Here is a 24082-nt window from a genome sequence, read left to right as displayed (position 1 = left end):
TGCTGCCGTTCCTTCAGCCAGGGAGAGAGGGAGCAGTAGCCCCTTCCCCCCGCAAGTTGGATCTGGCCTGCAAGGGTGTTCCTCCTCCCCCCATACTGGCAAGCTCTAACCTTAGAGCACAGGCTCCCCTTTATGGCGGGGGGGTGAGCCTCAAGGCTGTGGCCCACCTGCAAGACTGTCATGGACCACTAGTGGTCTGTAGAACACACTTTGAGAACCACGGCACTAGGTGCAAAAAGAACTTACACATTTTCCTTGTGGGAGTGCACATTGTAGATATCCCATTGCATGTACAGCAATTCTTATGGGAGAGAGCATTGTGGTAGCAGCCTATCAGGTGATGCTGCATTTATTATAGTGAGCCTGCCACTGGCTGAGAATTCCAGTTCTTGCCCTAGATAGTGGCTACGTCTAGACTGGCACAATTTTCCGCAAATGCTTTTAATGGAAAAAGCACTTTTTGCGGAAAAGCCTCCGTGCCAATCTAGACGTGGTTTTGCGCAAGAAAGCCCCGATCGCCATTTTTGCCATCAGGGCTTTTTTGCGCAAATCAGTTTTTAGCTGTCTACACTGGCCCTCTTGTGCAAAAGCATTTCCAGAAAAGGGCTTTTGCCCGAACAGGAACGTCAAAGAATTTGCGCAAGAAGCACTGATTTCAGACAGTAGAACGTCAGTGCGTTTGCGCAAAATCAAGCGGCCAGCGTAGACAGCTGCAAGTTTTTGTGCAAAAGCAGCCACTTTTGCGGAAAAACTTGCCAGTCTAGACGCAGCCACTGGCTCTCAGCAGCAGTTGTGTCCAATTGATCTCATCCAGGGGTACACTATTCCTTGGGGTGTGCAGAGGTCTTCTAAGGGGTACCTCAACTCATCTAGATATTTGCCTAGATTTAGAACGGGCCACAGAAAAAGCATTAGTGAAGTTAGAACGAACTAAAGGCATGTCTTCACTACAGGCTGGATCGACGGGCAGAGATTGATCCAGCAAGGTTGATTTGTTGCATGTAGTATAGAGATGATAAATCAACTGCCGAGTGCTCCTCCGTTGACTCCAGTACTCCACCAAAATGAGAAGAGTGAGCGGAGTCAACAGGAGAGCGTCAGCTATTTACTGCAATCGGACCAAAGCACATCAACTTCAGTTATGTTATTCACGTAGCTGAAGTGACATAACTTAGGTTAATGGCCTGCAGGAGTGTAGTTGAGGCCTAAAATGTCATACAGACAATGGCTTGTTTATACTGCTCTGTGTATTATACACTGAAACCTAAGTACAATATTTATATTTCAATTGATTTATTTTATAATTACATGATAAAAAAGAGTGCACTGTAATACTTGGGTTTTTTGGTCTGATTTTATAAGCAAATCGTTTTAAAATTAGATTAAACTTGGCGTACGCAAGACAAATCAGACTCCTGAAAGGGATAGAGGAGTCTGGAAAGGCTGAGAGCCACTGGCCTAGACTGATTGAAGCTGTGGTCTTATCCATGAAGAATATGTTTTGTAATAAGAGCAGGCAGTGATGTATTGCGACACTTTGAATGAAAGCACAGCATGAAGAGCACTGTATTGCAGTGGGCTTCGGTCCGAAGAGGGCAGGAAGTATTTTCTTAAATTTTTGACTGGTGAAAAGCTAGGCCAGATGGTTGAATCAGGCATCTGAAGCATCCAATGTACATCATGGCTGTGTCTAGATTGGCATGATTTTCCGGAAATGCTTTTAACGGAAAAGTTTTCCGTTAAAAGCATTTTCGGAACAGAGCGTCTAGATTGGCACGGACGCGTTTCCGCAAAAGCACTTTTTGCGGAAAAGCGTCCGTGCCAATCTAGACACGCTTTTCCGCAAAAAAGCCCCGATTGCCATTTTCGCGATCGGGGCTTTTTTGCGGAAAATAAATCTGAGCTGTCTACACTGGCCCTTTTCCGCAAAAGCTTTGCGCAAAAGGGACTTTTGCCTGAACCGGAGCAGAATAGTATTTCTGCAAGAAGCACTGATTTCTTACAGTAGGAAGTCAGTGCTTTCGTGGAAATTCAAGCGGCCAGTGTAGACAGCTGGCAAGTTTTTCCGGAAAAGCGGCTGATTTTCCGGAAAAACTGGCCAGTCTAGACACAGCCCATCAGATCTGCAGCTCCCCTGCTACTTGCTGTATGCTACTGCAGCACATGCATCTTTATCCAAATCAGCTGTGGTCTCAGGCTACGTCTAAATTGTGCTTTCTTGTGCAAGAACATATGCAAATGAGGTGTGGCGATGAATATTGCCATGCTTTATTTGCATACTTAATGAGCTGCCATTTTTGCGCAAGGGGCTTTTGCACAAGAAGCAGTCTACACTGCTCCTTCTTGCGCAAAATCCGCCTCTTGTGCTAGGGCCGTTCTGCCACTTATTTTCAGGCAGAACAGCTCTTGCGCAAGTTGGGGGTTTTGCGCAAGAAGGAGCAGTGTAGACTGCTCCTTCTTGCACAAAATGGTGGCTCATTAAGTATGCAAATGAGGCTATGTTCTTGTGCAAGAAAGCGCAAAGTAGACGTAGCCTCAGTGGTTGGCTGAGCTGCGCAGTTTTACATACCTTCCTATTTCATGTTGCAATGTTGAGCTTATTAATATTGCCACAATAATTCACAATATAATAGATTATAAAGTCTTAATTTTTTCAAAAAACGTTGCTCCATACACTGTCTTTCTTGTGCAGCCCCTGCACACATTGCATGGAGCCATGAATTCAAGGGAATATCCCTTATCTTTGGACTTAACTTTTACAGGAAGGGAAGTGTATCAGATGCAATTCAGAGCTGACAATCTGGGAACCCTGACAAAACTGGGAAACTGGCAGCTTATTATTTTACTACCTTAATTTAGAATGGCAAACTGTGTACTTACTTCTGCATGTATTTCACCTGCTTTAATCTCTCAATAAGTTCTACTTCTTAACTAATAACCTTTATTAGTTTACTATAGAATTCCTGCCACTGTTGTCTTTGATGTAAGATCTGGAGTACCCATTGATCTTGGGTAAATGACTGGTATCTTGGGAATAAGACCAACCTGCTGTGCTGTGATTTTTGGCATGTGCCTTTTATCATGAAGTCCAATTAGTCTGGATCATAAGCAAGGCTAGAGAGTCTAAAGGGCCTGTCTGTGAGTGGGCAAGACCGGTAGAGTGAGCCAGTTCACATTTGTTAATGGCTTGGTGATATCCAACCACAGAACAGGCCAGCCACCCAGTTGGAAGGTCTGCCCTATTTTCTCACAGTTGGCCCTGAACCAGTCCTGCCAGTCGTACCTGCTGAACAGATCCCCCGAGGTCTGCGGGGCTTGCAAAGTGTGTTCCAGGGTTCACAAGAAGTGGGCATCCTGACACAGCAACGGCAAGAGCCCCCCACCTGTGTGTGGGGCTTGGGCTCCTTCGGGGCAGAAGGGCTGGTACAGGTACTCAGCACCCGCACGCCTCTGCGGGTCTTTCTTCAATGGGTCAGGCTTTAACCCTTTTTCCTCCTCCATCCCCTGGCCTAGGTGGTCCCTGTGTCCCCCCAGTACCCCTCCCTCTGGTCCTCCGCCTGTGTCCCCCCAGTACCCTTCACCCTGTGTCCCCCAGTACCCCTCCTCCTCCCCCCCAACCGGGTCCCCCCAGTACCCCTCCTCCTCCCCCCCACCCGTGTTCCCCCAGTACCCATCCTCCTCTTCCAGCCCCCCCGTATCCCCCCAGTACCCTTCACCCTGTGTCCCCCAGTACCCCTCCTCCCCCTCCCCCCACCCGTGTCCCCCCAGTACCCATCCTCCTCTTCCAGCCCCCCCATATCCCCCCAGTACCCTTCACCCTGTGTCCCCCAGTACCCCTCCTCCCCCTCCCCCCCACCCGTGTCCCCCCAGTACCCATCCTCCTCTTCCAGCCCCCCCGTATCCCCCCAGTACCCTTCACCCTGTGTCCCTCAGTACCCCTCCTCCTCCCCCCCACCCCGTGTCCCCCAGTACCCCTCCCTCTGCCCCCCCCCACCCGTGTCCCCCCAGAACCCCGCCCTCTGGACCTCCACCCGTGTCCCCCAAGTACCCCTCCCCTTGTGTCTCCCCAGTACCCTTCACCCTGACCCCCCACCCGTGTCCCCCAGTACCCCTGCCTCTGACCCCCCCACCCTTATACCCCTCCCCCTCTTCCAGCCCCCCCACCCGTGTCTCCCCCAGTGCCCCTCCCCCCCGCGTACGGCGCGCTGCAGCCCCACAGCCGGCGCCCTGCGCTGGGCGGGGCCGGGGGTGGGGGAGGGGGCGGGGCCAGAGCCCCGGCCCGGCCGCGGGGGCGGGGACAAAATGGCGGCGGGTGCGATTCAAACGCAGCGCGCTGCGCGCGGGGCGGGGTCCCGGCGGGGTTCACTGCGCCTGCGCCCGGCCTTCCAAGATGGCGGACAGTGCGGAACTAAAGGTAAAGCGCAGCTTCAATTCCCTCCGCGATCCCCCTCCGCGCCCGCCCGCGGCGCCGGGCTCCGGCCCCTCCGCAGCGCCGGGCGGCTCGCGGGCCCCGCCGGCTCCGGGGGCGGCTGCTGCCGCTGCGCCCCTCGGCAGCCGGGGCTCGAGGGGCCAAGCCAGTGGGGAGACCGGCCCCCCCGCCTGGCCAGCGCTCCCCTCCCCCAGCCGTGGGGGGCTCCCCCCCGCTCCTCTCCGGCCACGGGGGGTGCAGCTGCCCCCCCAGCAGGGCTGAGCCAGACGTGGCGGGGGGGTCAGAGATGCGCCCCATAGCCCCCTCCTCTTGGCGGCCGGGGGGCGGGAAGCCCTCGGGGTCCCCCCCCCGCTCTGCCGCTCCCCGGCGGGGGGGGGCGCTGCCCCCGGGGCGGGCGGGGACCGGACTGAGGAGACCCTGAGGATTAACCGCGTCCCGCCCCGCTCCCGTCGGGCTCGGGCAGGGTCCCCCCGCTCCCATCACATCCCGCCTCTGAAGGGGGGAGCTCGTCCCTGCACCCCCCACACCGTGGGGAGCCGGGGGGGGGCCCTCAGTGGTGTGCAAAGGGCTGCGGTCCTGGGCAGAGGGGCTGAGTCTCAGGAAGTCCATGCAAGTGGGGGGGGGGGGGGTTGCTACCGCTGGACCGAGTGGGTTTGACCCAGGAAAGCTTGTCCCCGAATAAAGCTTCCTCTCTGAGAGGCCACAGGACTCCTCGTTGTGTTTGCAGAGCCAGACGATCGCGGCTACCCCTCTGAGACTTGCGTTGTACACACCGTGGGTATTTTCCTGGAGGGTTAGCGCAGCCAGAATGCACATTAAAAAAAAGGGACAGAGAATGAAGTGAGTGGTTCGGTAGCGATTACAGGAGGAGGCTGCCTCTCTCTTTTTCATTGTTTCGCTAGAGGGGGGAGGATGGTTGCCACAGATGCTTGTCTCCATGCTCACCCTTCCCCCATCCCTGAGCACTCAGCAAAGTTTTTAAATGGACCCCCATGGAGATGCTTTAGTTAGTACAAGAGGGGGAGGGAATCTGGGGGATTGGGTTGCTATGTATGTTATGATGAAGCTGGAGGAGGAACTGCCTTTTAATATCCCTGAATTGACAACCTTCCCTGCTTTATAATTAAAGCCCCCTAATTGCTTTCAGAAAAGGGGGGATACTAGGAAACCAAGGTGGTGGGTGTTCCCTCTCCTTGAGAGAAAAGAATTTGGCGAAAGTAAATAAGGTGTTTCTGACTCATAACACAAGAACTAGGGAGTCATTAAATGAAATTAATAGGCTGCAGGCTTAAACACAAAGTCTTTCCTTACACAATACACGGTCAACCTGTGGAACCCTTTGCCAGAGGATGTGAAGGCCAGGACCATAACAAGGTTCAAAAATAACTAGATAGATTCTTGGAGCGGTAATGCCATCAATTGCTATTAGCCAGGATGGGTAGCAATGCAAAACCTTCCCCGGAAGTGTCTCAAGTCTGTTTGCCAGAAGCTGTGAATGGGCTACAGGAGATGGACTGTTCGTTCCTTCTGAAGCATGTGGCATTGGCCACTCTTGAAAGACTTGGGTAGATGGGCCATTGGTCTGACCCCATATGGCTGTTCTTAATGAGAGAAACTTTCCTCTGTCTTCTCACTTACATATGTCTGTCTCTGGATTTGATAAATAGGATAAAGGAGATGATTCAAATGAGAGTTTTAAAGTCTCATTGGGATGCATATTTGTAACCAGACCGTTGGGAGAGATTTCTGAAAAGTCTGCTTCGAAACGAATCCTAAAATGATGCAGTTGATGTTTGAATGAACAAACTTGGTAGGGTGGATCCTCTTAAAACTCCTATGCTGTGGTTAGGCAGAGATTGCCATTGATTTGAGGAGACAGTATAATTTTATATGTACGACACATCCAACTTGATTTTCACAGTGGTAACAAAAGACAGAAACCAAACACTTGGTTCACAAACTTAGTCCATTTTTTCTCTTATGTGAAGTTATCTCAAAAACTGGCTCTTTAAAATAAAGGAAAGTGTAAATACGTTGGATTATCAAAGTGGAAAGTTTATATGTTATGGAATGTGTGTGTATGTGTTTTCTCCTTTTCTTTCCTCTGACCCCTATTTATTTCTGGTCAACATCAAGCCTCATTGGGGGAGGAAGAGCTCAGTGGTTTGAGCATTGGTCTGCTAAACCCAGGGTTGTGAGTTTAATCCTTGAGGGGGCCATCTGGGGCAAATCTGTCAGGGATGGTACTTGGTCCTGCTGTGAGGGCAGGGGATTGGACTCGATGACCTCTCAAGGTTCCTTCCAGTTCTGTGAAATAGGTATATCTATATAGGGTATATAGAGCAGTGGCTCCCAGCCTTTTCCAGATGGGGACCCATTTTGAAAATTCAGGAAGACTTGGTGACCCAAGGCAATTAAAAAACAGGGGGAGGAGAGGGGACAGAGCCACTGTGGGTGACACTTGGCGACTGTTTTGAAATATAATGGAGACCCATATTTGGGTCCTGACCCATAGGTTGGGAAACCCTGCTCTAGAGTAAGAGGTTTTAGAGTACATAGTGTGTAATGTTTATTGTATGGCTGAGGGAATCTTCTTTACTTAATATTTCAAAATTTCTCAGTGTTCCCCTCTTACTGTCCATCTAAGGCTTATGCTACTTTGTCTTGGGTGTGATTAAATAGGAATTGCACAGGTTTTTAAGTTGTGAAAAAGCTTAACAAAAATGCTATGCCTGTTTGGGAAGGTGATTAGCTCCTCTGGGGTCTATAGGTGCAATGAGGGTGATTCTCTGTGCTGGTTGAAGATGACTGGATCCTATTACTATTCTCCACTGCCTTTTGTTTTTAGGTGGATCTTGCCGGGGATATTCCCTGAGACCTGAGGAAGCCCTTTTCCCCCCTCCTTCCTAATGTTCTAAAAATTATGTAGTCTACATAAATATTGAAGATGAAAGGTTGAGAATTGTTTTCCCTGTTGAGCTACTTACTTAATCTTAGTGTAGAAATACAGGAGTGCATGTTGCTGACAGCAATGGGCTTGGTTGATACATTTAGTAATGAATAATTTTTAGGCTGGCTGATTTGAATGGTTGGAAAAAAAGCCTATCAACCAGAAACTGATACCCAAGATTTTTTTGGTTGGGTGAGAGGTGACATTAGTGAGGTGAAGGGATAGTGTTGAGAAAGGAGGGAAGACCTGGGATTCCTATTGGAACAGTAACTTGTATCGGTACCTCAAAGGTCTGATTAAATTAACATTCCCATCTTTTGCCATCTCAGAGCCTTCTGACACTGTGTTTGTGAAGAGTAGGGATGTCAGCGTGTAGACGACGACCTGATTAACCAATAAGCCAGGGCTCATCAGTTAAGCCTGTCCACTACACACTCTTCCCCCTCACCCCGCTGCCTTTGTGTAAGAGGCAGCAAAGTAGGGAGGGGGAGCTGGTAGCCATGAGGAGCTGGCTTTTAGGCTGGCTCCCACGAGCCCTGGATCCTGTGGAAGCCTCACCCATGCTGCTGCCTCTGTGTGGAGGGGCAGGGGCAGGCAGGAGCTGGTACATGCAGTGAGCCGACTGCCCTGCACTGCTGTGTATGTGCCTGCCAGCTCCTTGGAGCCACCTGCTTCCCATAGCAGTGCTGGCTTTTCCCAACCACTGGCTTTGCCTCCAGCTTCCCACACAGCTGCCCCTATCACCTGTGCTACAGAACCTCTGTGGCAGGTGCAGCCTCTGTCAGTGGGGAGCTCGGCCTCCCCATGGGCATAGACTGCTGCTGCCTCTCAGAGAGGCAGCAGTACTGGGTGGCAGGGTTCTTTCTAGGAATGGGGCCAGAGTGCACTCGCTGCCGGCTCTGCCTCTGGGGACTATCGAATAGTCGTGTAGCCGTTAAAATCTGATGCACAACTATTCAGTTACGTGCTATCTAACATATTGGAGAGAGGGGAGGGATGTTGTTGTCTGAAGGAAATGGTAGGAGGTCTTTTTTTTGCTCCTTCCTAGCTTCCCAGTTACTGTCAGCATAGGGCTGTATTTGTATCCACTGTTCTTCCCAATCTTCTCTCTTATGGTCTATTTTTATCTCTCTCTCTCTCTCTCTCCTGTTTGGCCTTTCTTATGCCAGCCTCTGCTGCTTCATTGCTTTCCCAGCCCACAACAGAAAGAAATTTGAGATCATTCTTTTCAGTTTCACCGCTCCTTTCAGGGTTCTGAATGGTAACTGTGAAACTGACTTGTGGCTTGTTAATTTCACTCTACTGCTGCTCAGGAAGGGCATTAGTGCAGGTACAACTTGAAAGCTGCAGATCCCTGAAGGCAGCACTGCATTGGCGTACATTTGGAAGAATATATTTGTAGCCATAAGGAGTTTGTGTTGTTTATACATTACAACCTTGTCTTATAGTTGTTACAAATTGATGGACTGTAGCAGGGATGGGGAATCTTTTTTGGCCCAGGGGCCACTGACCCATGGAAAAATCAAAAGCCCCATAGAAGTGAATGAGGGGAAAAAAAACCCTCCCTCCCCGGCTGCAACCCAATACAATCCTTACTGGACTGGCCCCAAGTGAGAAGGAGGTAGGCCCCCCCCCTGAAGTTTTCCTCCTATTGAAAAGCAGGGGGGGGAGACTCCCCATAAGCTCTAGCCCAAGGGGTAGGGAGTGCACACAAAGGCTCTGGGCTTACCCTAGGGCTGGATTAATTTTTCTGTGGGTCTGGGGCTAATGGATTTTGTGGGTGCCCCGTGGCTCTGGGACCAAAAATAAGTTCATTATATGGGAGGGAGCTACTGGGGGTGAGAGTACTGTGAAGGTGCTGCATGTGGGTGTGAGGTAAGGTGCAGAAGTGATTTGAGGGTGTGGGAGTGTGAGTTCTGTGGGATGCAGGGTCTGGGTGGGAGGTAGGGCGCAGGAGCTGGGTGGGAGGGGCTGTGGTGTGGTATCTGGGCGGGAGGTGGGTGCAAGCACAGAAGTGGGATCTGGATGGGAGGAGGGTGCAAGAAGGGGTCTAGAGTGGTGTCTGGGTGAGAGGGAAGGTGCTGGAACAATCTGAGCTTGTAGGGTCTGAGTGGGGAAGGAGGGTGCAGGAGCTGGGTGTAACAGGTAGCTGGTTTGCATGGAGAGCTGATTTTTAAATTGGCTCCCTTCAGAGACTGGCCCCCACCTGGCACACCGTGCTGCTGCTGCCGCCGCCTCTGAATCAGAGGCAGCAGCAAGGGGTAGCAGGGGGCTCCCTGGGAGTGCGGCTGGATTGCCCTGGCTGCTGGCCCTGCCCCTGGGGACTATAAAATAGTCAAGTAACTGATAAGAATTCATGTGGTTACTCGACTAGTCAATTACCCAGTATCTACATCTTTGACACCTAGTTCTGTCAAATATTTAAAATTGAAAATACATTAGAACTTTTTTACTCAGTCACTTTACTTTTAATAGGACCAGTTTTTAGACACAAGTGTAAAGCATACATCGATGTCCCATTTCCTAACTAAGCTGAAATATTCTACATGACTTGAGCATTTTTGTGCTGTTTGAAAAACTATCATATAACATCAAATGTCTTTTGCAGTTCTTGGGCATAGAATTACCATGTTTCTTGGTGTTTTAAAGGTTCTGAATAAGTTGAACCAATATTTGGTTTTCATCCCTTGTCTACGAAATGTGACTTTTGAAAGTCTGTTCTACTTCCCTCTCTAAGAAGAGATGTGTGTGACTTTTCCTTTCCTTAATCCTCATCCCACCACCACAACTGTATGCAGACTCTTAATTTATCTGAAGGTAAGCTATTTAAAGCTCGTTCTAATTGGAAGACATATATGTGGGTGATTAAACCTTTCTTTCAGTATTTCTTCCATCTCCTTAAATTGGCTATTGGATTGTTCTAATCTTTGCCTTGTACCCCAGTCTTTTGGTAACTATTGCATAGTTTTGGATAATCAATTGTCATAGAGGGATCAAAGAATAAAAAAGAAAAGCTTGTGGTTTAGTATTGTCTGTCTTGATTCTGTCCTAAGTAGCTGGTTTGGAAAGCGCATGCTGGGAGGTTTCCTCCTTTGTTCTCTCTCATTTTAAGAAAGTGCCTGTGGGTTCTGAACAGATCCCTGGTGTGTTTCTTGTTAGAAATTCTATTTTTAAAACAAGAGAATCAAGAGTTAGAATAAAATACGTAATAGCATTCACACAAAGTGAGTGGGTAAAACTGACTTTTAAAACATTCAAATAGGAAGAACTCTTTCTACTGTGTGTAGGGAAGCTGTTATAATGTGAGCACATTATCAGCATAGCTTTCGAGTACTGTACAGTAATAATAATAATATACGGCTCTCTTAGTAGGGGAAGTGCTGTATGGAAGTTAAGGTAAATTACACTGCCAGTGCTAAAAAACATAAGCCGCCTATTTCAGTGTTGGGTTAGAATTTTATGTATATAATTTTTTTTAAATTACATCTTTACTTAATCCTTGTATATTTTGGCTTGCATACTTCTGTGCTTTTAAGTTTCTTTCTCACATGAGTCAATATATCACATTTTTTTCATATTTAATTTTACCAGCATCAGTAATATTTTCCAGTGTATTTTGAACTAGTTATCTATCTTTAAGCTTTAACTCACACTGCAACTGCAAAGATCAAATGAAATAAAAAGGGTGGCTGTGCATTGTTGCTCCACTGTAAAAGTCAACCTACAGCATTTCATTATATTCCATAAATATAGCATGCACACCCTTGTGAAGGATTCAGTCTTCAGTAAAGGCCATCCCAAAGTATTTGCAGGGAGGTATATTATTAGATTCTAAGGGCAGAAGGGACTACTGTGATCATATAGCCTCACCAGCTGTATAACAGAGGTCAAAGAAGTTGCCCCCCCCCAAATTCCTAAAGCATATCTTAAAAGTATATATATATATATATATATATTTTAATTACCTGTGATGGAGGTTAGGGATGTCAAAATCCATTAAATTAAATTCAAACTTCAGCAGTTACATGGTTAAATTGAGGGAGGAGGGGAGGCAGCCTGTCCCCCTCCCCTCCCACCATGCTGCTGCCTCTGACAGAGGCAACAGTGTGTGGGGGGGAAAGGTGGCTCCCTGGGAGCCAGTACGTGCTCGCAGCATAAAAACTGGCTTCCCCTGCTGCTGCCTCTGTATTGGAGGCAGCAGTGTGGTAGGGGGAGGTGGGTGGTGGGACCCTGCATGTGACCGTGAAGGTTAATGGAGGAGCCTGTGCTCCTCTTTTAACTGTGTCTGTCCATGGTTTCACTTTCGTATCCCTAATGAAGACTCAGAAGCCTTGGGTAAATTGTTCCTGTGGTTAGGGAGTGGAATTTTATTCATGGACTTTTGAAGGAAAGAGGAGGAAAGGTGTAGGACTCAGTCATTATTTACAGTAGTTTAATACACGTGGAGTTATTTTTGCCTGAAACTTCTAGTTTATTTCCCTTTTGCTTATACAGTCAAGATATCACATGCTCTGGTTATACAAACAAACAATATAATTATTAAAAGATTGGAAGGTGTAGGTAAAATATCTGTTAGTTTTACTCTATAGGTCGGGGCAATCATTTTTTCTTGGTGAAGGTATTGTCAAGGTCCAGATTCTAGCGAATATAATAACAAAACCCGCTCCAGTAATGATGCTAAATAAATAAAAAGATCTCAGAGTCCATTCAAAATCTGGTAATCTGGATTTGGCTCATAATCTGCCTATATACTATCCCTGTTCTATGTTGATTTTTCCCCTTTCCCTGAGATTTTTAGCAGACAGAGAGCATTCCAGCTTATTTGGCTATTTGTGAAAAAGGTGGTGGGACAGACATGTATGGGAATTTTTTTAAAGGGTATTGCAAAAAGCAGGATGCTATTGCAAAATAGATACTATGCCTCTTCATTCCTGTGCAAAAAAGGTACTTGTTAGTCTTTTGATTTGATTTGTGTGACATGAGCTCTGACCTTTTAAGTGAAGCGTGAAGATAAGTGCAAACTTGTCACAACTGTTTAGCATGGTTGTTTTAGTCCCTGTAACTCTGAGGTGTCCAATCAATTCTGAAGTAGTAGCCTCTATTGCTGTAGCAGTAGCCACTAACTTGCCACATTATTCTGAAAATGTAAATAATTTTGTGAGACAGCTAGCTGCACTCAACTGGCCAAACAGCCACATGTGGCTAGCGTGTTGGACACCATGGCTATCACTTGTTCTTATAGAGCACAACATTTTGACTGACTTTTTCCTTAGCACCAAGCCCCCATACTTTTAACCAACTGAGGATTGTGTAGTTGGTGTAATTGTTTTGAAATACCCTCTTCCATTCTCTCTGCGGGTTCTACTCTTCATTTCCTTGTGATTCCTTTCTCTCTCTCTCTCATTTCCTGCGGGATGACAGAGTGATGTCATCGTGTCACTCTGCGTCCCACCTGCATCTTCCCTTCCTCCTCCCCCCACTTTCCCCGTAGGTGCTCGGCTGCTACACCGTGGCCTGGGGCCCAGCAAGACCTCTCAGTGGCTCCCCTCCTCCTTCGGCGGATGGGGGGAGAGCTGGGCCAGCTGCGGCCGTGGCCTGGCCCAAACCCCTGGGAGTAGGGGGCGAAGCTGGGGGGAGACATCTGGGGCAGGCCAGGACTGCCATGCCTTGGCCTGGCCCTCACTGGTGGCTGGGGGGAGTGCTGGGGCTGCCTACCCCCAGAGAGGGGGTTGGTGAGTGTAGTGAGCAGAGAACACAGCCCCCGACTAGATTATAATAACGGTTATGAGTCCATAGCAGAAACCACTTTTCATGCTGTGTATCAAGGGCTTAAAAAGGGCGGGGGAGGAGAAAGCCCTCTGGAAGTTGAGAGCGGGTTCAGTGCTCTTCTTTCCTTTCATCTCAGTATACTGGTATTTAGCCCCTTGGTTCTGTTGGTAGACAGAATTTTTTTTCTGCTCCAAAATTTGTATCAGAAATGCCTGTCTCCCACCTTTGGCTGCTACTGCTGTGCTTCAGATGCTGAGAGTCCAGTGCAAGACATTGAGGTGCTTTTCTGTTGGAAGTCTCCATAGAATGGAATCAAGGCATTTAAAAGCAAAAGGCTGATACAGACAGTGTCAGTGTGGTTTTGTCTTATAAGGGTGTCACAGTGTACCTGGTACAGCTTTCATACCTTAAATACCTGAACGACTGTTGTTCATTGTGAATAGCAACCTTGAGTCTGATGACGCTCCCCCCCCCCCCCCCCCCCCCAAAAAATAGACACACCTGTATTTTAACCACAGAAACTTTTTCGTTTTGGGAAAATGCATTGTTTGGCTGGCTACTTTGACACCTGCTTGCACAGCTGAATGTCAGAATTTACCTCTATTGATTCTCTCATAGATTGTACTGCTTATTGCTCGGTCACTATTGCAACGCTGTATCATCTGATACTCAGAACATTTTTAAGAGAAAATGTGTGTTTATGCACAAATTTCACATAGTAAAACTAACTCAGTGTAAATGGTTTTCAGAGGTTTAAGTTCAGCCACCTTCCATGTTCTTGACTTACACAAGGCAAGGCTAGACAACAAGGGAAATTCATTGCAGATTTAAGGCTATCTGCCATAGTCAAGAGAGCATGACTGTGGAACACAAGGGGGATTTCTGGACACACCATGTTTCTGCTAAGACTGAAGGGCCACTAATGAAAGGGAAGATGGTACTTGATGGCCTGGAAAGAGAAGGAGACAGTGAGGGAGAGGAGAGATGACTCCTAGCTAGGCTTGGCAGAACTTGATTTTTATATATTTTGACATAATTTTGCTGAATAATATCAATGTTTGTTTTTAAGCCTTTTTGTATTATATCTATTTTAATGTTCACAGTTGCAGGAACTGGGGGGACAGACAATTTAATGACAGATGTTCAGAATAAAAAAGTTTCAAAATTTAAAAGTTTCAATATTATGTTAAAATATACAAAGTAAATATTCTTAACTCAAATTCATTAGTGATCAAGCAATATCTTATTTTCCTTAGCCGTAAAATTCAGTTATCGATGGTGTCAGGGCTGTTCCCCACTCTGGCACTGAGAGTGCAGAAGGTGAGGTCCCGCAAGAGAGCTTCAAAACCTTGCCTCTATAGGCACTGGTTACAAACCCTCTTCCCCACCCCAAATCATAATACACAGATTTTGGGGAATCGCTGCCACCATCAAGTGCTTTTTTTATCCCTAAAAATCAGGGGTGAACACTTGAAACCATTCCCAGGGTTACTCCAAGCTCTTTTGTCCCAAAAGAGCTTGAAAAAAGAAAAGAGAGAAACAAGCTGCAGTCTCTGGTAGCTGACCCCTCAGTCAGAGGCCTGCAGACACACACAGACAGACCTTCCAGGATACAAGAATCAAATCAGCACCTTTAAAAAAAAAAAAAAAAAAAAAAGTGATTATTACAAAACAAATGATAAACTTGATAAAGCATCCTTGATTGCGAGATGTTACAGAGCAACTAAGGAAAACAAAGTAAAACACAGAGAGAAATCTCTGGAACCAGCGCTTAGATGGTAAAGGGGGAGGAGAGGCATAGATTCACACAGAGCAATTCAAACCAAACCACAAAATAAATAAAAATGACCCTGAATGCAACTGGATATACTTTTCCCTTTACTTACTTCCAATTTTCTCTTTGTTCAGTCCACTCCCATGCCCCAAATTCCTTGGAGACATTGTAGTCTTGCTTGGGTTTAAATCATTCTATGTCTCCGAACTCCTGATTTCTCTCTTCCACACACAGAAAGCAGGCAAGGAATCTAGATCCAGTTCAAATTTCAACCCTCTATCTCAATTGGTTCTCCCGGCCCCCTGGCCAACACCTTTACTAGCTATTGGATAGGGATGTGGAGGACTAGTCAACAATCCATATCCATAACTGGTACCATTGAGTTGCTGAACTCATGGTCAGTCTGCTGCTGTAAGAAGGTCAGCCATGCAAAAAAAAAGTTTTTATAAAATGCCTTTGTTAGGGTGGGAAGGGGACCCTTTATCTCAAGAATCTCTTTACCGTGTGTACCACAGATACTATCCTTGTTGTAGCATATCAGTTGTCAAAACAGTCTTCTTACATATGTAGATTATAGAGCACCTGAGCAAACCTTTCTGTTTAAAAGACAATTTTTCAATCTTAATTTGGAGAGTAATAACTGCTGCTCCAGAGCATAGCCTGCACTTGGCACAGTATTTCCTGAAGAAGCTTGGTTACGGTTTCAGCTGAAAGGCGGCCGAGGCCGCGTCTCCACTTGCTGTGCTGGAGATTGATCATCTGGCGTTCAATTTAGTGGGTCTAGTTAAGATCCCCTAAATCAAACGCTAAGGGCGGCTCCGGTATTCCTCACAGTTGTGAAGAGCAAGGGAAGCTGATGGGAGGAGCATTTGCTCCTGTCGGCTCCCACTGTGAAGACAGCACCAAGCTGGGCTTAAGGTAAGCTAACTCCAGCTATGTATTTTATGTTGCTGGAGTTGTGTACCTTAACTCAACCTTCTGGGTCTAGTGTAAACCCAGCCTGAGTAGCACTGTGCATACCAGACATTCCCAGAAATCAGCTGAATTGTACTCCGTCTTTGGGTGGAATTTAGGTTCAAGGGCTGCTGTTTGTTTCCTTGGGGGTGGGGAAGGAGGATGGATTTTTTTTTTTAAAATAATGAGTTAGCCAACACATTAAAATCCTAGTATAAGTAGGGCAGGTTCTGATTTTTACCTTGCTGTGGCTAATCAAGGTGATGGTTCAACTCAGTCAATATTACTGAGGTGAACCTATAGTCTGTCCTGTCTCTGCTAGGCTTTTAATGTGTTAGTTATTCCATTGAAGAATATTGTAGACTTGTCCCGCTTGTTATGAGTTTAGCTCCTTTACGTGATTGACAGAGTACACTGCTCTGGTTCAAGATGCCCCAATCTCACAGTGCATTTGTGATGGGAAGCCATGGGTAAATTAGAATCTTAGAACACTAGAACTGGAAGGGACCTCGAGAGATCATCAAATCCAGTCCCCTGCCCTCACGGCAGGACCAAGCACCATCTAGACCATCCCTGATAGATGTCTGTCTAACCTGCTCTTAAATATCTCCAGTGCTGGAGATTCCACAACCTCAGCAGTTGGAGTACAACTAGAACCTCTGGAATCTCACACCCTGCAATTCTGCTTCCTGAGTTAAAGACCCGTGTTTGTTTGGCCATAGCAGACCCAGGCACCTTTAGAATGGGACCAAGTGCTATAGTCCTGAGACATCTATCTTCTTCCCTCTTCATCGTCCTTCCTCTCTGCCTCTTAATCTGATCTCACCACCTTTCAGGGTCCAAAGTCTGGTCAGCGTTGCAGGGCTCATTCTTGCTCTCTTCCTCCAGCCCCTTTTTCTGCAGTGGTGAATGGACCCGCTTCTCAAAAAGCATACTCCTTTTTAAAAACAGTCTCTGTTTAGCCATGTACCTAGAGTGGGTTATTCCAATCCCAGCTAAGAGTCCTGTGCCAAGAAATCCATTGTAACCCAGGTGGGACAGTGGTGAATGGGTTACCCGAATACTAAATGGGAGATTGCCACTTTTGTACCATGACAAAACAAAATGAAGTTCCCATTCTTTCCCATTGCACTCTGTCACACAAGGTGCTGAGGTCAAATTCAGCTGGGTAATCACAATTGGTCCAGATCAGTGCCTTTGTCTGTACTACAGAAATGTGCAAAGATGTTGTATGGAAGGGAAAAATTTACTGATAGGTCCTCCCAATGCACTGTTATTTCAGGAATTCCTTGATGAAATTATCCCAAATTTGTAGTAGTGGCACTATCCCAGCCTCTGATGGGAAATAGCAGTTCTCAGGGCTATTTGGTTATGTCTAGACTGCATCCCTCTGTTGGCAGAGGGATGCAGATTAGGCAGGTCAACATTGCAAACGAGGCAGGGATTTAAATATCCTGCACCTAATTTGCATCAAAATGGCCATCACGTTTTGCTGACTCAGTACTTTGTCCACAAAAAGCAGCAGTCTAGAGGGGGATCTGTCGAAAGCCTTTTTCGACAGATTCCTTATGCCTCCTGCAAGGAGGTTTACAGGATCCATCGAAAAAGGCGTTCTTTCCCGACAGATCGCCCTCTAAACTGCCGCTTTTTGCCGACAACGTGCTGAGTCGGCAAAATGCAGCAGTCATGTTCATAGAATCATAGAATACTAGGACTGAAAGGGACCTCGAGAGGTCATCGAGTCCAGTCCCCTGCCCCCATGGCAAGACCAAATACTGTCTAGACCTCCCTGTTAGACATTTATCTAACCTACTCTTAAATATCTCCAGAGATGGGGATTCCACAACCTTCCTGGGCAATTTATTCCAGTGTTTGATTACCCTGACATTTTCCTAATGTCCAACCTAAAGCTCCCTTGCTGCAGTTTAAGCCCATTGCTTCTTGTTCTATCCTCAGAGGCCAAGATGAACAAGTTTTCTCCCTCCTCCTTATGACACCCTTTTAGATACCTGAAAACGGCTATCATGTCCCCCCTCAGTCTTCTCTCTTCCAAACTAAACAAGCCCAATTCCTTCAGCCTTCCTTCATAGGTCATGTTCTCTAGACCTTGTTGCTCTTCTCTGGACCCTCTCCAATTTCTCCACATCCTTCTTGAAATGCGGTGCCCAGAACTGGATATAGTACTCCAACTGAGGCCTAACCAGCGCAGAGTAGAGCAGAAGAATGACTTCTCGTGTCTTGCTCACAACACAGTATTTAAATTCCTGCCTCATTTCAATGTCAACTTGCCTAATCTGCATCCCTCTGCCGACAGAGAGATGTAGTCTAGACATACCCTTTGAGTATGCATGTAGATTCTTGAGCATTTGAAAAATTGGGTGAGCCTGAACCTCTGCTTACCCTCTAACTGTGGACTGCAGCATTTTATAAAACTGCAGAGGACAGTTGAATTCTAGAACTTTTTATTGGGCTAAACACAAAATACTCTTTACCTTAGATTTTGTAAATTCCTTGGAACCTGGTAGCATCTATTTAGTGAATCTCCCGAAGCATCTTGCTGATTAGCTTTTTGTGAAATATCAGAAGATTCTATGATTTCCGTTCACATGGAAGGTATTTTGGATAGGGATAGCTGTAGTTAAGATTGCATCTAAGGGTTTATTTTCTGTTGCTTGTAAGTTAAAAAATTGTTTATTGTTATTATTTTCTGGATGAAATTTGACAGACATTTCTCAGTTTACAGTACAATTTTCTGAACATTTGAGTCAGTTCAGAGGTTTATGGAAAATGAGTGAAAGCAAAAATATTTTATTTTGAACAGTTCAAACACATTGGTAATAGATGGGGAAAAGCTGAAATTTGGCAGAGTTAGGCATATCTGATCTGAGGACTGCTGGTGCTCTGGTTAAAACTAGTCATTTATTAAAACTTTATGAGGATGTACTTTGTACATGCACACTGGCTTTTGTAATCTTAGTAGCAGGTTAACTTTCTATTGTTTAGCATATGCACGTGTAGCTTAGGAAAATTGAATAGGCGGTGCTGTGTCTTACTGGCTGGTGAGGGTGTATGGGAAGGAGGCAGATAAAAGGAACTACTAGGGGGCGGGCAGTAATTTTTGACAGGAGGCCACTCCAAGAATTTGGAAAGTATTCGAGGGCCGCACTCTTCCAGGATATTAATGGAGGAGGTGTGGGAGTCTGGGACTGGACTGGTGTGCAGGGGGTTGGATTATGACCTAGGGCAGGGAATTGGGATATAGGAGGGGATGTGGGGGTTTGGGTTGTGATCTGGGGTGGGGGCTTAGTGAGCTGGATCTGGGAGGAGGTATGGGTGAAGGAGGGGGGCAGAGGATTTGGGTATGTGGAGTAGAGGGACAGGAGTTGGGGGCAGAGGTTTGGGGAAGGGAGGGATTGGCCAGGAGACTTACCAGCCAGCAGTTCGTTCCTGAATCTACCTCCCTGCCTGCCCTGCCTCTGTGCAGGCTGCAGCCATGTGCTCTGTGAATAACTACAAGCCCCTTGTGCTTCCTGGATGCCTGTGTTGAAACAGGTAGCTCCCATTGGCCAGCTTCTGGTCAGAAGGCGGCCAATGGGATTGTGCTTGGGGTGGGAGCAGCTCCTAAAGCTTCCCCCCTCTCCCTACTGGGCTCAATTTTTAAAGTGAAACTGCCCTGCAGCCGCGTTTGAGTGGCGTGCGGGTGGGGCGAGGGAGCCTGCCTGGGGATCTCCTCAGTGTCCGCGGGCCGGATCCGGTGGCTTGGCAGGCCAGATGCATCCCGTGGGCCGTATTTTGCCTGGGCCTGAACTACTAGAATACAAAAAAGCTCAGGGTATTGTTTAGCATTTGTTTAATTCTAAAACTACTAGAGTCCCAAAGTGAAGATTGCTTTTGCTACCTTTCTTTGCCCCCTTGTGCCCTTGACAATACCCATTTCACCTCCTTCCACGCTGTCACTTTCCGTTTGCACCTGAGGAGCGTTGTGTGGTGAATTGGTTGAGGTCCAGAGCATTATTGTCTTAATCACAGTGGAAGCTGTATGTTGTGCAGTGAATGTGGCAGGAGCTTACTGTAAGAGGATGAATGGACTTGTGGTGAGAGAAACCTAGGAGGTCTGAGTTCTGTTCCTCTCACTGGCACAGTCTCCTTGTGTGATCTTGCACCAGTCAATTTCTCTGTGCTTCAGTTCCCTGTGTGCGTAATAGAGATGTTGTAAGGACAAATTTATTAATGTGTGTGAGTCACTCGGCTAATATGTTGATGATCACTCTGTAAAGATTTATTAAATGAGAAATCGTTATTCGGTGCAGGGTTTGGATGTGTGTGGTGAATGAAGTAGGAGCCATATGCTAAACAATAAATATGAAGAGAAATACCAAACAGCTGTTTGATTCACTGAGCACCATCCATCTTGTGCCCTGAACGAGGCAGGGATCTGGGACATTAAAAATAGCATGTGATAGCAGCAGAAAAAGGCTATTGTAATGCTTGCTTGCTTGCAAGGGGCTGAGTTAAAGTTGCACATGCAATCATAACTTTCTGATTTCCCACCTGCTGTCCTTTGCATTTTGTAATGTAGCTTTTGTACTCTCTCCCCTCAACGGACAGCTTGACCAAATAGCTTTGATGCTGAGCTATGAGCTGCTTAGTCTGCTATTTTAGTAGCAGTCATTAGTGTAGCTAAAGCTGAGCTAAATTCAATATCTATTCTGTAGTCTGTATTTAGTGGATTTGTTGAACTTGTGTATGTTAAATGATAGGTGCCTGAAATTTGGCATAGACTTTTTTAGCTAAAATGCAGAGTTTATTTCCAATGGGTGGAAAATGAGTTTAAGGCAATCTTTTCTTTTTGTTATGAAATAAATGTAGTGTTTGAAGGCAGAAACAAGGGAGTGCTGGATTAGTGGTGCTGAGAAGTGAAATACTCCCTCTTGCTGCAGAACAGCTTCCAATTTGCCTCATTCATGGACTTCATCCCAATCCTCTCAGGGTATTGTCTAGAGTGGGAGTGGGGTAGGGAATGTGTGACCACATAACACTACCTTACATGTGGTTGTTGCCTTGGGATTAACCATGATCAACTCACACTGGCTTTTAATAACACAGCTATCTTTGTCCACTCTAAGGACAAAATAATATTTAAAGCCATTACATTAGTTAGCATTTTTTCTAATTGTGGGTTAATGCACTGCACTTTCCTGGCATATGGAAGGAGTTAGGACGAGAGGATGATTCAGGCCTTACCCCCTATTGCGGCAGCCAGCGAAATGAGAGGAGACTCTGAAAAGACATGAAGTTGGTCTGATATATTTTTCAAGCCTTTGCAGACACCAACTATTTGAAAAATACCAGACACCTGCTGTTCAGAGAAGCTGATATGTAAGATGTCTGAGGCTTCCATCCCCACAGCCCAAGTGGGAAAAACTGCTCTTTGGTTAATATCTCATCATCCACAGCTGAGATTCGTACCCGGCTGCTATCTAAGGACCTTGCTCAGGGAATACATCTGCTCCATTCAGTGGCTGATTAGTGCATGACAGTGGTTCCAACCTTTTTGAGTATATGGACCCCTTTTCAATCTAACAACATTTCACAGGCCTTCCTCCCTGTGGGAGGAAAAGAAAAGGAAAGGAAAAGAAAAGTAAGGATAGGGCCCAACACAGTGGGCCCGATCCTTATTTTAAAGCTTTCCACGGAACACAGGTTGGGAACCACTGGTGTATGATAATTTTAATTCTTTCCTTCCTCCCTCTACCTTTTGATACTAGGGATGTAAGTGACTAATCAACTAGTGATTCAGCTAGTTGCCACTTCCCCCCCATGCCTCTAACTTAAAAGCCAGTTCCCCCCCCAGCACTGTCTCCATGGGGAGGTGGGGGAGATGCAGGAGCGAACTGGCGGCGCTTTCACCTTTGAAAGATAGCAAGAGCAGGGCATTTCAAAAGCAGAAGTGCCATGAGGAGCACAGGGCAAGCGGGGGACTTCTTAACTCCCCTGCTCACCCTGTGCTCGTCACATGCTTTGCTTTTGAAATAGACAAGAGCCCCACAGGGCTTATGTACATTTCAAAAGCAGAGAGCACAAGGACAGTGAGGGATTACTTGTCCCCCGCTCGCCCCGTGCTCCCTGTGGTGCTTCCACCTTTGAAATGTAGCAAGAGCTGGTGGGTCTCTTGCTACGTTTCAAAGGCAGAGGCTCCCTTATCAACTAATCGAGTAGTCAATGGAAATTCCATCGATTGTTTGATTAGTTGCTTAATGTAAATGTAACATCCCCATTGGATACTGGAAAGGAAAAGGATCTTCAAGCTCTTTTCTCCCATTATACTCCCTTCAACCCAGAATTTCCTTCATTTGGAGAAGAGAAGGGAAAAATCTGCTAGCAACTGTGAAAGGGTTGGCTCGCTACTATTCTTCCTTCTTTCCAGCTTCTCTTAACCTCTCTTACCTGGTATATGGACCTAATTGTTCTATTGCTGCACATACTTTTTTCAAGTATAAACAGAATGAAATTGGCATGATTCTTGACAGTTTCACTGCAGCTTTAAATAGTTGAATACCAACCACAGAAGCTACCAGTGGCTTGTTAATTTTAGTAAGTGGGAACTTGTGAGCAGTGCCAAAAGCACCATAGTTGTCTGCAGATGTTCACTTCGCTGTCTTGATTTACTTTCGTTTTAAAGATTTTTTTGCAGTTAAGGAGGAAGTCGAGACTTATGATTCATGATTTTCGGGTGCCTAAATTTGAGGATTGGTGTGTAGCACTTTTTGAAAGTCAAGGACTTTAAGGTGTATCAAGTTAGTCATTCAAAGTCATCTGTCACTTAAATCTTGGCTTAAAATTATCATTGAAGGAAGAGCCTAAATTCTGCATAAAATTGATTTCTCAGTCCTTTCGCTCTTTCACCAAGAACATTTTTTTTTTCTCCCAATGTTTTGTGGATAGATGGTCCTACTACCCCAAACTCCTTGGGAATTGTACTGATTACTAACTCATCCTATTAACACTGAAATGACTGATAGTGCCCAAAAGTCTATCATTTTGAACAAGTGACCTAAGAGCAAAAGAGGCTTTTGTCCAAGTTACCAATTCTATTTTATGCTCATGTTCAGTGCTGGAGGATTTAAATACATTTAGTTGTTTGACTCAAAATCAGACATGAGAAGTTGATTTTTTTTTTTTGAGAATTGCTACACGGTGACATAGTATAAACAGGACTGGTTGGAAAACTGGATGGTATAGCTATGATTTTGGACCTTAACATTATGGATACTGGGTAAAATACAGTGTATTATGCTAATCACATAGAATTGTGTAGACATGAATGATATTGGGTGCTGGAGGACATGGAATGATAGGGAAGTGTAATAGATGACTGGGAAACAACTTAGCGTCAGTGCCTGGCCACTGTTTTTAGCAGCCAGTGAAGGAGAAAGTTAAAACCTAGCGTGTTGAGAGAAAGAGAGCATAGAGACTACAGCAGTATGTTAGCAAATCAGGACCATGCTGGTGTCCTGTTCTCATACTGTCCCCAGTCATCTCTGGGCTGAAATTTGAGATCACCTTTGAGACAAACAGTGGAAACTGATATTTCTCAACATTGGTGAGGTTAGTCTTATTATATTCTTATATTCTGGCACTTTTGCTCTTTTTAGAACGGTGATCTTTCCAAATAAGAACATAGCTGAATGAGACGCCTATCTGAGTATCTGGATTCATGCGCCTCTGTGGTAACAGTCATTGCAACGTCAGTAAAAAAAGTTTATTTGTTTTTGTTTGTTTCCTGAAAGTTGTTTTCAAAGGACTAATTCTAATATCCCACTTAAAAAAAACCCATGGTAATGATATATAGTTCATTAGGGTTTCTTGCACCCTCCCCCCAGTTCTCTTTTTAATAGTAAGTCTTATTTAAATTTGCAAAGTGGAAGCCTAAATTTGTATTTAGGAGCAAGGGAATAGATAGATTGCATCAGATCCATAATCCTTCTGCTTGTGTCTCAGCAAGAAACCCTGCAGTGGCAGATACGAGAATCTGCCAATCTAGTAGTTCCTGCAGAGTTTGAATAGTGTGCAGTAAATAAAGCTTGGGTCCATATGTTGAAAAATGAGGAAACAAAATATTGATTACCTACTCACTACATAAACACTATTCAAGATAGGGATGTGAACGTGTATCCAAGTACACGGTTAACAGATGAACCTCTCC

The 24082-nt window shown here is 46.0% G+C and overlaps 1 protein-coding gene across 2 annotated transcripts in view; it reads left to right on the top strand.

Annotated features, from left to right (window-relative positions):
* Window positions 1-4303: 4303 nt before the first annotated feature.
* PIAS1 (protein inhibitor of activated STAT 1) overlaps window positions 4304-24082 on the top strand; it is a 102384-nt gene continuing 82605 nt past the window's right edge. Inside the window, exon 1 of one of the 2 annotated variants that reach the window (XM_075896847.1) lies at window positions 4304-4414. In XM_075896847.1, the coding sequence (XP_075752962.1) occupies window positions 4391-4414 (24 nt within the window). In that variant the 5' untranslated portion in view covers window positions 4304-4390. Of the gene's footprint in view, window positions 4415-23531; window positions 23624-24082 lie in introns of those variants that run through there. The other variant, XM_014578062.3, reaches the window with a different exon arrangement.

This window comes from Pelodiscus sinensis, chromosome 14 (genome assembly GCF_049634645.1).
Source record: "Pelodiscus sinensis isolate JC-2024 chromosome 14, ASM4963464v1, whole genome shotgun sequence".
In the NCBI taxonomy this organism is placed as follows: Eukaryota; Metazoa; Chordata; order Testudines; family Trionychidae; genus Pelodiscus; species Pelodiscus sinensis.
This window is presented reverse-complemented; position numbering and strand designations above follow the sequence as displayed.